Raw genomic sequence first — 15,051 nt, forward strand, 5'->3', positions numbered from 1 at the left:
CTCACTCTACACTCTTGGAGCAATTTTGTGTAAGACTACTGTTAGCACTAGACTTCCGGGTACCACAAGTGACTTCCTCTTGGCCAGCATAGCTCCTATCACTGGTGGTACATGAAGATGGATTTGACACACTTTGCAAAAGTAGACGTAATGCTGACCTAGGAGGTAGCATCCTAGATTTTTAATCACTGTCCCTGACTTTTTGGCAATATTACCGCAGTTCACTATTTCTTCCACTGATTGATGCTTTACTTTTGTAGTTAAATGACAGATTGGAAATTTACAGAAAATTTGGCTCCATTGTAATGGCTTTGCTGCCTGTATATTTTAGCAAATACAATTACATTGAACTTTCTCAGTTTCACTAACCAAGTTTATCTGATAAACCTCAGGGGCCAGATCCTCAGCTGGCGTAATTTGTCTTAGCTCCATTAAACATAAGAGGGCTGGTTCTGAGCTGAAGCTGTGATGAATGTGGCCACAGGAAAACCCCTGGGTGAATGTGGCCACAAGAAAACCTCTAACTAGAGCCTTACTGAAGTCAGGGGGTAATCCCTGATAAGCTTGTTAGCATGGGTGTATGTTCTTTATTGTTTTAACATGATTTCTCTGTACAGCTTTTACTTTAAGAAAAACAGTGCTTTCTAAGCAAGCACATTTAGGTAATTTAACTGTGGCAGTTACACTGTGTACAATCTCTGAGAAGAAAAAGTTAAGCAGACTGTCTAGGCAGTGTGCCTTTGCTGGGGAGATCACAATATAAACAGGGAGCTATGCAACCTAGAAACCTCCCCCCAGGACAGAGAGATGCGGGTATCCACCCAAGAGGTGATGATTGAGGAACTTGGACCCTAGAATGGGTGCCCTTGCTAGACCACAAGGGGGACAACCAGTGCCAAGAACTTGGACAATGGAGTCCCTTTGAAAACAAAGATGAGACCAAACCCATTATACTTATGCCAAGTTTAAGTAAAACAGATTCTAGGAACAAAGTATCAAGTTATCATCTATAGATTAATTTGTCCACTTAATACAAGCATCCTGGTAACATTGTTATAGTATTTTTTTTTAAATCACAATAGGTCCAGAAGTTAATAGAAAATAATTGACAAATATCTAGAAATTCACCCTCTTGTAGCTAAATGCAAGAAAGCATTTACAAATACCAGTAAAAACAGTAAATCAGTTTCTCTGAGTTCTCCCATATAACAGCTCATCCTATTTGCTAAACTATACTTACTATACAAATATTTTTTCTGCAGTTTCATCTCCACGTCATCAGGTTAAATTTTGGCCCACTGTGTACAAATGCTCAAAGTGGAATTACTAACCACAGTACTAAGCTGAAGAGTTTTTTAGGAAAATACGGATTAATATGAGCCCTTTTATTATAGTACTCCAGTCTTGGAGACAGCCTCAACCCTTTCACCCTCAAACCTTCAAAAATTCTCAGCTTTCTCGTTAGTGACAAGGAAAGGAGATAGATTACTTGGTTATGTTGTCTTTACTATAAACCTTCTAAAGATGCCATGAATATGAAGAGGGACTAATGCATAATAATTCTTATTAGTGGAAATCCTTGAACTCTGAATCAACAGGAAAGAGACCACACAGTTTAACTGCACTTTTTTTTTTGTACAGGAGAGGGAAGAAATGGGGAAAAGGAAAGGAAAGGAAAGAAAAGACCAACACTAATAATGAGTATTTCCTTGCAAGAAAGGATAACGCTACTCTTAGTGAATAAAGTGTCCATACAGTTTCACCACATTTCTCTCAAGCTGGCTGGTATGGAGATTATTCATCTAGAACGAGGAACCTATAAAACAGGATCTCAAATTCAGGTGCCAGGGTTGACTAATTGTTCAAAAGGAGGGGGGAAAAAAAAGATTTTGTTCAAAAAAGGGATATGGTTCTTTGCAGCTTGAAGTTCTAAGGGCCAGAATGGATTTTGCAGTACACCCAATCCTATCTCCAGGACTTAGTTGCTGGTTATCAAATTAATCCATAACAGGACAAATACCTTATATACTCTGCTGCTAGAGTATACGGTATTTGTCCTGTTATACAATCCAACCAGGAGGTTCAGAGTTTTAACCTTCTGCTTCCAAATATGCTCATACATCCAGGCACAATGTCCCCATACAGGAAATAATGGAAAAGTATAAGAGGTACATCAGTCACTGTTTCACAGTCCATGTACTATGAGTCATTACAACGTGCACAGATCAGCGCATGTACATACAGACTGTCCTCTTAAATCCCCCAGCAACTGACTGTTTATCTTTACTTTAGATGGAAGTGCTTTCTATATAATGCAATGATGGACAAAAGAGAAACAAGTACAATTTTTTTTTAATAAAGATATAATTACAAAAAGGTAAAATCAGCTCAGGAAAGGCAAATTACTTTAATAGATCAGTTTAGACATTTAACATAATAACTCACATCCATTTTAAATACTATTACATAAAGCATGGTGAAGAAAGGAATTTCTGCTTCATAATTAGAAAACTCACAATACAACTTGCCAAAAACCAAAACAAAGCCGAATGAAAATAAATACAGTCCATGCCAAATAGTACAAAATGAAATCAACAGTCTCTCTCAGCATGAAAAAAATCTTTTCTTCTTTTAGTATTTTCCCACTCTAGTATTGTGTTCTGTAATTGGTGTGAGGCCATCTTTAATTCAAGGATTGCTGAGCAGTTCTGATTTCGCTCTGTTCAAAGGCAAAAAATGTAAACTATTAAACAGGGCATAATTTCATTTTGAGAGTGTGTCTCAGACTAGCTGTTGATAAAGATGCAATTAGAGCTACCCATCACACATTTTAAGCCTTTGAAGTATTTTAGTAACTCCGGACACTGATTTATAACTCACATGGATACATAGCCATCTGTACAGAAGATACGTTAACTGTGGAAAAGCACTGAAAGTTAATGAATGTTCTCCAAAGCACAAACATTTTATAGTTTAATATTGAGGGGTTTACCCTTTGGTGTCTGTCTTTTCACCACTGCTGTCCTTGGATTTATCTTCCTCCTTAACGTCTAAAAGCAATTAAGAAGGAAAAAAACAGTGTCACACATGAATTATTTGAAGACTCCAGAAACACAATCTAAAATAATTTTAAGACTGGGGGTGGGGAGTGAAAGGAATCAGGAACCTAGGCTGCTTATTTGCAAATTATATCTTATTAAATAAACAACATATCATACCTTATGCCATCAGCTACACAGAACTTTTTTCATTCACACTTCATTAGACCTATACAAATTACTGGCTTCAGGATTTGAAAGCACAGTGGCAAAGATCTGCATTTAGAACACCACTCCTGGACTGTAAGTTTTGTTTCAGTAGCTATACAAACATGAACTTTAGATTTTATTCGATTTTTTTCTTCAGTGTGACAGAAAAAACACGGTTGTGAGATGTGTTGCTCAGGTCCATTCCATTCTAGGTGTACGCACGCCCATGTGTGCGGCCGGATATTTTTGCCTTCGTGATACCTGCAGGGCCGGTTGTGGCGCCCTCTGGAGTACCGTGCTCAGGTGCTGCCGGCCCTACGCCCTTTCAGTTCCTTCTTGCCGACAACTCCGACAGAGGGGCAGGAGGGCGGGTAATGTTATGGACACGAGGAACACATCCTGAAGAACAACAGTTAACGAAAGGTAGGTAGCCGTTTTTTCTTCTTCGAGTGCTTGCTTATGTCAATTTCATTATAGGTGATTCACCAGCAGAATCAACATAGGTGGGCTCAGAGTTCACAGTTGCAGCACTACTCTGCCAAAGCCAGCATCGTCTCGAGCCTGCTGGGTCAGCACGTAGTGAGACGCGAACGTGTGGACGGACGACCGGGGGAAGACTGATAGATCTCTTGGATCAGCACCTGCGCCAGGAAGGCTGCTGATGACGCCTGCGCCCTAGTCGAATGAGCCGTCACGACTGCTGGCAGGGGCACCTTTGCAAGCTCACAGCAGTAGTGGATGCAGGCTGTGATGCAAGACTAGAGTTTCGGGGCTGACATCACGCAACATTTCATCCTGTCTACAACAGCAATGAACAACTGTGTTGACTTATGGAATGGCTTTGTTCTATCAATGTAGAAGGCCAGAGCCCGTCTGACATCCAGGGTTCGCAGCCTGCATTCCTCATCTGTCACATGAGGCTTTGGGCAAAGGACTGGTAAGTAAATGTCTTGACCAGTGTGGAACTGGGAAATGATCTTAGGCAGAAAGGCGGGTGCGGACACAGCTGGACCTTGTCCTTATTGAAGACTGTATACGGCGGCTCCAACGTGAGCACCCTATTTTCAGACACCCTACGAGCCCACGTTATAGCAACCAAGAAGGAGACCTTCCAGAGAGAACCAGGAGGGAGCAGGAAGCCAAGGGTTCGAAGGGGGGACCCATGAGCCACAACAGCACAAGATTCAGGTCCCAAGGGTGAACTGGATCCTGGACATGCAGGTAAAGGTGCTCCAGGCCTTTCAGGAACCATGCCGTCATGGGATGGGCGAAAATCGACCGGCCTTGAAATGGAGGGTGGAATGCCGAAACGACCGCCAGATGTACCTTGATCGAAGATAGTGACAGGCCCTGGAGCTTAAGGTGTAGTAAATAGTCCAGGATGTCCTGCAGCGGGGCCTCTTCCGCACGAATGTGTCAGTCTGAGGCCCAACACATGAACCGCTTCCACTTTGCCACATAGGTAGCCCTGGTGGAAGGTTTTCTGCTGGACACTAGCGGAGCACTCCTGTTTGTCCACGCAGCAGCCAAGCTGTCAAGTGCAGCGATGACAGGTTTGGGTGCAGCAGGTTGCCGTAGTTCTGGGACAGCAGATCCGGCCGAAGAGGTAGCTGCAATGGGATGGCTGCCGAAAGGCTCAGCAGCATACTGAATCAATGTTGACGGGGCCACGCTGGGGCTATGAGGATAACAGATGCTTTGTCTTGCTTCACCTTTAGCAGCATCTTGTGGATCAACGTACCAGCGGGAAGGCAGACATCAGCGCTCCCGACCATGGGATCAGGAAGGCGTTGGACAGGGAGCCCTTGTCCGTGTTCTGCAGAGAACAGAACACGTGGCACTTTCTGTTCTGCCTAGACGCAAACAGGTCAACCTGGGGTGTCCCCCATCTGTGGAAGATTAGGCTGACCACCTCCGGATGAAGCGACTATTCAAGGTGAGACGAGAAGGTCCTGCTGAGGCGATCTGCCAGGACAATCCTGGTTCCAGGCAGGTGGGCGGCTACCAGATGAATGCCATGCCACACACAAAAGTCCCAGAGGCTGAGCGCCTCCCGACAAAGGGCCGAAGATCTGACGCCGCCCTGCCTGTTCAAGTACTACATCGCGGCTGTATTGTCCGTCGGAACCTGCACCACCTTTCAGGTGGGGCAAGCAGCCTGGCAGGCCAGGCGAACCACTCTGAGCTCCCTTGATATGAAGGGCTAGATCGTAGCCAGCGGCCCTGGGTGCTGAGCTTGCCCAAGTGGGCTCCCCAGCCCAGGTCCGAAGTGTCCGAGACCAGGGGAGGGAGACAGGGTCACGAAGGAAACCCCCTCCAGCACTGACTCGGGATCCAGCCACTGGTCCAAGAATGAGAGGACATGGCTTAGTACCGTGATCACTCAGTCCAGGGCATGCCTGCTGGGGATATAGACTGAGGCCAGCCATGCCTGCAGAGGCCGCAGATGAAGTCGGGCATGACTGACCAGGTATGTGCACGTGGCCATGTGGCCCATCAGTCGCAGGCATGTGTGGGCCGTGGTGAGCGGATGGCTCTTTATGTGGGTGATCAAGTCCGACATGGCCTGAAAACGTGCTTCTGGAAGGAAGGCCCTGGCCTGTGTGGAGTCGAGAACCACTCTGATAAACTCTATGCGTTGAACTGGCGTTAATGTGCACTTCTCTGTTTATTAACAGGCCCAGATCGTTGCAGATGGACTACATCAGATTGAGGCTCCTCTGGAGACCTGCCCTTGATGAGCCAGTCATCGATACACGGGAAGATCTGGACCCCTCGACGTCTCAGAAAAGCTGCTACGGTGCCACGCATTTCATGAACACGCTGGGAGCTGAGGACAGTCCAAAGGTTAGCGCCGTGAACCAGAAGTGGTGCCCAGCCACTATGAAATGCAGGAAATGCCTGTGCCCCGGGAATATGGAGACATGAAAGTAAGCATCCTTTAAGTCGAGAGCGGCATACCAGTCCCCTGGATCCAGGGAAGGAATGATGGAGGCCAGGGAGATCATGCAGAACCTCAACTTCTTGAAGACTTGTTGAGGCAATGCAGGTCCAGGATGGGTCTGAATCTTCTTCCTTCCATGTCCCGAGGAACCTCCTCCACAGCCCCCAAGCCCAGGAGCTACTCAACCTCCTGAATCAGGAGTTGTTTGTGCAAAGGGTCCCTGAAGCAGGACGGGAAGGTGGAGAGATGGGAAGGAGAGACGGCCAAGAACTATAGGGTCTAGCCCCAAGCTACTATGTCCAGTGGTCCGATGTAACCCGCGACCAGGCCAAGCTGTAGGGAGAGAGGTCGTTGAGGAAAAGATGGGTAGGATCCGTTTGACTGACTGGGGTGTCGCTCTTGCTAAGCAAGAAAGGCGATCTGACTGACCACCCTGGGCGGTAAGAAGGAACTGAGAGGGCGCAGGGCCGGCGGAGCCTGATTTAGAGGGCCCCACAGCCAGCCCTATGGGTACCGCTAAGACAAAAATCTCTGACAGCCGCACACATGGATGTGTGCACACCTAGAATGGAATCAACATGAGCAAACACTCGAAGAAGAACAAACGTTTCAACAGCACATTAACTCTTTGTGCTAATGGTTGTAGGGTATCACACTGCTAACAAAATTCACTTTAAGAAAGGTGCAATCCTATAATGAGTTAAAGGGAGAACACAGTCATATACGAAATTACGCTCTTACCAGTTTTTTTGTCCTCTGTCTCTTTCTTGTCTTCTTCTATTCTGGCTTTCTTTGCTCCTTTCTTATGATCTGCAACGTTTCGTCGTCCACCCTCACCTTCATCCTCAGAATCAGAGAATTCTTCATCACAGGCTATTCGCTTATCAGATGCTCGAACTAGTATTTAAAAAGAGACTAAAGGAACTCAGTTTTACTGCAATAGGTCTTTCAAAAAGGAATTACAGTGAAACTGGTTTTGAGCAACTGGTTAGGAGACCAACAGCAATTTGTCCTCTAATCAGGGGAAACAGAATTATGCCCAAAACATTTGAGGAGACTCTGGGGTTACTTCTTAAAACATAATTATAAAGAAATGTTACAAAGACAAGTTAAAATCCAGTTATTTGGTATTGCTTAGTAAGGACCGAACAAATTCCGAAGCAAGGTGATTAACTGCAGCAGGGAAAAGTGTTCTGATTACAGCAGTTAGGCAACAGATTAAGATGCCAAGAAGAAGCTGTGCAGCTACCACTACTGATATCATGGAAGGTTAAATGACGCAGTTGTCTCTTAGGTATGATTTAGAAACAATAAATATCAGTCCTTACAATCATATGAGCCATACAACTTAAACCTTATAATAAAAAACAAGTTAAACCTGTTGTGATTAATTAAGAAAGTGCTCTGGCCACCCATCTCATATCTACCAAGTATCCAAGAATTCTTTTTAGATTTTTGAAAAATGCTCTCATTTCACTGCAGGAGCTATATTGATTCACTTAATAATACTGTTTCTGAAAGGACATGGCATTCAAATTTTTAAGAGGCTGTAACCCATGTTTCCCATGTTTCCTTTGGGTTTGCTGTTGTTCTGGGGAGACTTCTGGGGCCAGATGTCCCAGCCTGGCCAAACTGTTCTTGTGGCAAATTTAGAATAAAAGGGAGCCTCCTCGATGCTCCAGATTGTTGATCCAGCTAGAAGCCAGGTTAGCCTAGGCTCTGGCATATATCAGAACAGCCTATTGAGCTCAACTTGTAACCAGTTACCTATAGGCCCAAAGGGTCATATGTCAGCATCTGGGGATTGCCAGACAATAGAAACACGCTGTTCTGGACATGTCCTCCCCATTCAGCTACTGGAAGGAAATCTCTATGGGCTGGATCTTTCAACTGGAGTGGCAGAAAACAGCTAACCAGAGGTGAGGATCTGGCCCATTATGTTTAACGTGGCCTTATTCTGGGGGCATATTCTAACATGACACCTGAAGATAACATTTCCTACTAGAAATGCGTTTGTCTGGATCTTCTCCATCTTCATCTCCACTGTCTTCATGAACAGCATCCTCAGGAATGGCTTGCATCTGTACTCCAGGTGCATGAGGCAACATACGCAAGTTCTCAAATAAACGCTGTCTGCAAGTGAAGTAGCCGATGGAAAAGTTGTTAAATATAGGGAGAGATGTAGCTTTTCCTGCTGTTTCTGGATATTTAATCATAAATGCAACAATTTTAAAGTTGACATTTTTCTATAATTCTTCTGGTTAAACCAGTTCTATTGTGGAAAGAGTGAGTTTTCTCTTTTAAGAGGGGAGCAAGGCTCCACTTATTACAGGCTGGCCAGAAAAGTGGTAAATTCATACCATACTGTTTACTCATTGCAACAAAGGATGTTTTACACAAAAGTTTAATTCTTGAAACTATGGCCACCACCAGACAGATTTCAGATGTTAACATTCTGCTACATCATAACACCACCTGCTCTGTGGAGTGGTCATAAGAAACATGTTCTCATGTCCACAGTTATTAGTTTGTCCCAACAATGTACACAAAAAGTTTAGCTCAACTACCTTTCAAGAAGGAAAACCAACACTTACTGATTTCTTATACAGAATGGAGGTGACTTTTTCATTCTTACAGATATTTAAAATTGTTTTGCCATTATCGTTGAATTAAGAACAAAACATTAATGACTCATAAATCCTTACATATAACATGAATTATTTGAATGACACAAAAAGACACTTCTGCAGTTTGTTACTCAGAATAAAATGCTGGATGTTTCCTATGAATACAAACATAAGCCCTTTAACACTGACCTAAGGTGCTTTACAACTACTTTTAACATCCCATTTGCAGACCATGGCTAGACTTAAAATTACAAATACGTTTTAGAATAATATTGGAAAATATTTCTCTTCCTATTCTGTGATTAATTCAGTGTTCTGGGTTTCTTCTGCTAGAATGGACATTACAAATTCCTAAAGCAGTTCTACTTTACTCTGCTTACACTTGTTTGGCGTCATAGAAACAGAACCCTGAATTCATGTCACGGCAGTTAAGCTTTTCCTACATTTTTATACCTTTCATAGCAAATCTTCCCTCTATGTTCAAGCATGAAAGGCCTCATGTTAATGGAAATAAAACAGCTCTGCACCAGAAGTGGAGAGCAATAGGATTTGAATGCAGTTCTCAGCAGTGTCTGCAACTCATGTTTCGTGCTGGCACAAGTCTTGTCAAAAACAATCAAGACTAATGGTACTTACTCTTTAAAATCAATATCTTATTGATAAAGACTACTCACTACTTTATGACTTTAAACTGAATCTATGCTTCAAAAAGAAGGCAAAGCAAATCTATTTCCCCCTAAGTCATTAAAACCACCATCACTGCAAACACTGTGATCCTAAAACAGTACACTATATAAATAAAAGGAGAAAGATGAGGTTTGATTAGGTAGGAAATTTATAAAGTATTTTCACCAACAAAAGACTATGATCTTCAGAGTTTCCATTCTCAAGGTAGGGAACAACTACTTACTTGATCTTCTCCATATACTCTGGTGTGTTCTGGTTTGTCATATTTGATGGACTAATATGCAGTTTGAAGTCTGGTCCGAAATACTCAAAGTAGTCATTGTATGGCAACTCTATTAAAAAAAAAAGAAGAAAAAAAAAAAAGATTTCAGCCACCTAAAAAGCTCATTTTTAGACAGCTTTTTATACAACTCATAGGCTGCATAACAGGTCAAACATACTGGCAAACTTCAGATATTGGATGAATATACAACTTAGAACGCTTTTAAGTATAGTAGAAAACCACTATATAGTGTTTTCCCGTCAAGTTGCTCAACAAAGACGACGGATGAACTAAAGTCTGCTGGTGGAGAATCCGAGATTGAATCTGCATCCCAGGCATAAGAAACACTGATGTCTGGGTAATGAGACTCAGCAGAGAAAGATTTCAATCCGAGTGAATGCAGTATAGGAAATCTCCATGGACAAAATGAGATTTGATTTCTTTAGCCGTAAGATAGGAAACAAATATTGGAACATTGCAACATGAGGTAATATTTTACAGAAAAAATGCTTAAGATTCCCATTGTTGGGAGGAAAGAGGTGATTAACTGAGGACAACTTCCCATTAGTCATCTTCACTATAGTTAAAGTCAAAGGCGAACTGTCAGGCTGGAGGGAGGTTACCAGTGGAGTTCCTCAGGGATCGGTTTTGGGACCAATCTTATTTAATCTTTTTATTACTGACCTTAGCACAAGAAGTGGGAATGTGCTAATAAAGTTTGTGGATGACACAATGCTGGGAGGTATTGCCAATACAGAGAAGGACCGGGATATCATACAGGAAGATCTGGAAAACCTTGTAAACTGGAGTAATAGAAATAGGATGAAATTTAATAGTGAAAAGTGCAAGGTCATGCATTTAGAGATTAAGAACAAGAATTTTTGTTATAAGCTGGAGACTTATCAGTTGGAAGTAACAGAGGTGGAGAAGGACCTCAGAGTATTGGTTGATCACAGGATGATTATGAGCCACCAATGTGATATGGCCGTGAAAAAAGCTAATGCGGTCTTGGGATGCATCAGGCGAGGTATTTCCAGTAGAGATAAGGAGATGTTATACAAGGCACTGGTGAGACCTCATCTGGAATACTGTGTGCAGTTCTGGTCTCTCATGTTTAAGAAGGATTAATTCAAACTGGAACCAGTACAGAGAAGGGCTACTAGTATGATCCGAGGAATGGAAAACCTGTCTTATGAAAGGAGACTCAAAGAGCTTGGCTTGTTTAGCCTAGCCAAAAGAAGGCTGAGGGGAGATATGATTGCTCTCTATAAATATCTCAGAGGAATAAATACCAGAGAAGGAGAGGAATTATTTAAGCTCAGTACCAATGTGGACACAAGAACAAATGGATATAAACTGACCATCAGGAAGTTTAGACTTGAAATTAGATGAAAGTTTCTAACCATCAGAGGAGTGAAGTTCTGGAACAGCCTTCCAAGGGGAGCAATGGGGGCAAAAGACATATCTGACTTCAAGACTCAGCTTGATAAGTTTATGGAGGGGATGGTATGATGGGATAGACTAATTTTGGCAATTAATTGGCCTTTGACTATTAGCGGTAAATATGCCCAATGGCCTGTGATGGGATGTTAGATGGGGTGGAATCTGAGTTACTACAGAGAATTTTTTCCTGGGTGTCTGGCTGGTGAGTCTTGCCCACATGCTCAGAGTTTAGCTGATGGCCATATTTGGGATCGGGAAGGAATTTTTCTCCGGGGACACTGGCAGAGGCCCTGGGGGTTTTTCGCCTTCCTCTGCAGCGTGGGGCACGGGTCACTTGCTGGTGGATTCTCTGCACCTTGAAGTCTTTAAGCCGTGATTCGAGGACTTCAATAGCTCAGACATAGGTTAGCGGTTTGATACAGGAGTGGGTGGGTGAGATTCTTTGGCCTGCGCTGTGCAGGAGGTCAGACTAGACGATCATAATGGTCCCTTCTGACCTTAAAGTCTATGATTCTATATCAGAGAGTGCTCTCAACCAAGCACATAGAGATTTTTCTGCTCATAAGATCACAACTTGATTAACATGGGTATCAACCCACAGCATCAGTAACAGGGAATGGTTTACTGTGAAAACTAAAAGGTCTCCTGATGGGTAATTTAATTCATATTCTTGAGAACTTATTGCCCAGGCGCCTCCATAGAAGCAGGTGAAGTCTTGAATATCAAGAAAGTACGATGCATTCTATTTGCTGTGTACAATGGTCACATTTTCTTGTATTAACTACGTTAAGTTCATAAGAGACCTATTTAGGAATGAAGCAGTATGCTATCTCCCAATGCCCCTGATTGCTTCATGAGAATCAAATCCTTGGGACCGATTCTTGGAAGAAAGCTCTGGGTAAAGAACCCCTCAGATTGATTCCAGGCATCAGGCTAGCAGCAGGAGCTACTGAAATAAGTGGGCCAGCAGATTTAGCCACAAGGCTCAGAAGGGGGAGAGGGAAATATCTGCTCTTTGGGGGGTTGGGTCCAGTGTAAACATGTGTACAGCAGAGGTCAACTGCTGTACACAACTGTTGCAGGTTAACTTCAGTTGTTACAGAAGTTGGGGGCTTCTGGTAGAGGTAGTCTCAGTTACCAGGCATAGGTTTAGGTTTGGGATACAGAAGATAATCAGATAATGACTCCAACCCCATTGCATGGAGTGTGCACTAATGTGGGGGAGTGGGGACATTAAAAATACAACCTCCTCCCAACACCCCGACAGAGAATGTAAATTCATCAGATAGGAACAGCATCCAGAGGTATCCAGGTGGCCTCAGGACATTGAGGATTCCACAGTAATTAGTCCAGAGTCTGATTATGCAGGAGTGTTGGAACCCATGGGAATTCATCAGCTCTGCACTACTAAAGAAAAGATATTGAGAGGTGAATATACTGACTCATCACTGCTACAGGGAAGCTCTGACAGAAAGTAAGTAGGGACAGGACAAGCATGGCAATGAGAAATCTGAATGGCCAAGGGAATGCTAGTACCTGGGAAAATTGGGAAGTCGCTTTTTAAAAAATCTATGCAGGTGTTATTTAGGAGACATATCTGGAAAAAGCCTACTGTTATTCAAATATATGGACTTAATCTGAAAGGCATTTAATATATTTGGGGATATAGCTTGTTTTAACTGGGATGAGCAGCTTGGACTGAGGGCTGCAATGCAGACAGGAATCTGGTTGGACATACCACATCATACACTGTGGTTAGAGGGGATGACACCACAGAGGACAGGTGTTCAAACTGACAGTGGCCTATTTAGTCCTCTGAAAGCCCAGAGACCCCAGCCTTGTAATAACATTTGCCGGGCATTTAATGAAAACAGTTGTTTTCGGAACATCTGCAAATTTAGACATGCTTGCAAGATGTGCTTCAGGCCCCCAAGGCCTGCAACTGGTACAAGTTACAAGGAAATCCCCAGTATGGCAAAAGACTGGGGGGTAAGTTGGGCTCGCCTTACGTACCTCCAGGTCCAGGAACAGAGGGCAAAGTGATGGACCAGGAAAAGAGAGCAGAGCAGATGACAGTGGGGTGTTGGAAAAAGCTTGGTTTTCAGTTAGGCTTGAAGCATTAAGGGTACTCTCCCTGGGGATTACCCTAACAGGACAGATGGAAGAGTATTTGCTGTTTACTATTCCATATATGGGCTAAGAAGTCATGTAATGTCCAAAAATTTGAAGTCCACAGATGAGTTGGGTCACATTATAAAGAAAAAGCAAATAAGTTCTAATAGAGTTGCAGGGCCATTCATTCATTTATCTGAGAAACCCTTACGGTCTTCCCCGGGGCTTGGTTCCCAAGAAGATACTTAGAGAATATCACTTGATTCATCACCTGTCACATCCATAGGATAGTTCAGTTAATGAAGTGACAGATTATGTTCAGTACACTATTTCCCTTATGATGAGGCTGTGCACATGGTTAGGACTTGTGGCACAGGAGTTGCTGTCAGCAAACTGACATCAAGTCACCTTTTCTATTACTACTAGTTATAATGGGAAAGATGCTCCTTTTGGATTTTGCTCTGAGTTTTATTTTGGTAAGTAGCTCCCTATGGGATGTTCCATGCTTGGCATTTGAAAAATTTCAGCACAATATTGGAATGGGTGATTGCACAGGAGCCTGATTTACAGCAGGTGATATACTACTTAGATAACTTTTTGTTTGCAGGCAGGGCAAATTCTGAGTGTGCACTAGCCTGCTGGCCACATTCTAGACCCTGGCTAATAAACCGAGGGTACCTCTGGAGCTGAAAAAAGAGGGACCCCTCTACTAAGCTGACCCACCTGGGGCCTGAGTTAGATATGTGGACTATGGTATATGCAGACTCACCTAAGATAAGTGGAGGGAACTTCTGGGATTGATTGTCAAGGCAAGAGTAGCCAGGAAGGTTACACTGTGGGAGCTGCAATCTGTTAATGGGCATCTTAACTCTGCATGCTGAGCGGTGGCCTCAGGGCAGGCATTTTGCATCTGTCAGCGGCCACCATAAGAATATCAAAAGCCAACAGTTTTATAAGAGTTAATAAAATGGAGTATTTAGGTGTGTGGGAAAAGCTTGAGTAATTTTAACAGAGTGTCTCTTTGGAGGGAGGAACGGATAATAGGGGCAGATTTAAAGGTTCACTCAGATGCACCGGGAGGAATAGACTTCGGGGTATTTTACCAACGCAGGTGCTGTGCCCACAAACATCCCCCCAGTTGGACACAAACTGGAATAGTAAACGATACAACATTCCTTGAATTCTTTCCCATTTTAGTGGCAGTGCTCTTTGGGGAATGGATTTTACAAACTGTTTCTCCAAAAGTGGAGCGGCAACATGGCAGAGGTACATAGCAAACACCAGTCCCCTACGTCGTCCAGGGTTACGAGTCTAAAGGTTTATACTAGTGCTTAAATTCTAACATGCTGCAAAACACGTACCTGAGATTGACCATGGTATAGCAGATTCACTGTCCTAACTTTCGGACCTGCCACTGGGAGCCCACAAGGTACCTGCGCAGATGCTGGTAGCACTCTGGTACTGTGGTGTATGATAGCTCTTGGGGTGTACGAAGATCGGTAGCGCAACAAACATTTAGGGCTTTATGACAGGTGTTTTAGCAGTTTTGTGCAATTTCAGAGGAGGGAGGGCCTGTCTAGGATATGGCACATTCTAGAGGACCAGATACTTCAGTACATGGGGTCATTGGCAACCTGTGGTTTGACATCATCTACCATCTCCAGTCACCTCTCAGGCCTTATATTTGCCAGTAGGATTAGGGATTACCCAAATGTTTGTGATGGATTC

General features: G+C 43.4%; 1 protein-coding gene across 3 annotated transcripts in view; it reads right to left on the reverse strand.

Moving 5' to 3' along the window:
• Positions 1-2,334: 2,334 nt before the first annotated feature.
• Positions 2,335-15,051, reverse strand: part of HDAC2 (histone deacetylase 2) — a 47,570-nt gene continuing 34,853 nt past the window's right edge. For all 3 annotated transcript variants that reach the window (XM_042857705.2, XM_065588330.1, XM_005287583.5), the window contains 5 exons: positions 9,730-9,838; positions 8,195-8,325; positions 6,934-7,089; positions 2,993-3,050; positions 2,335-2,719 (listed from right to left, as the gene is read on the reverse strand). In XM_042857705.2, the coding sequence (XP_042713639.1) occupies positions 2,689-2,719; positions 2,993-3,050; positions 6,934-7,089; positions 8,195-8,325; positions 9,730-9,838 (485 nt within the window). In that variant the 3' untranslated portion in view covers positions 2,335-2,688. The remainder of the gene's footprint in view (positions 2,720-2,992; positions 3,051-6,933; positions 7,090-8,194; positions 8,326-9,729; positions 9,839-15,051) is intronic.

Source organism: Chrysemys picta, chromosome 3 (assembly GCF_011386835.1).
Source record: "Chrysemys picta bellii isolate R12L10 chromosome 3, ASM1138683v2, whole genome shotgun sequence".
NCBI classification, from domain to species: domain Eukaryota; kingdom Metazoa; phylum Chordata; order Testudines; family Emydidae; genus Chrysemys; species Chrysemys picta.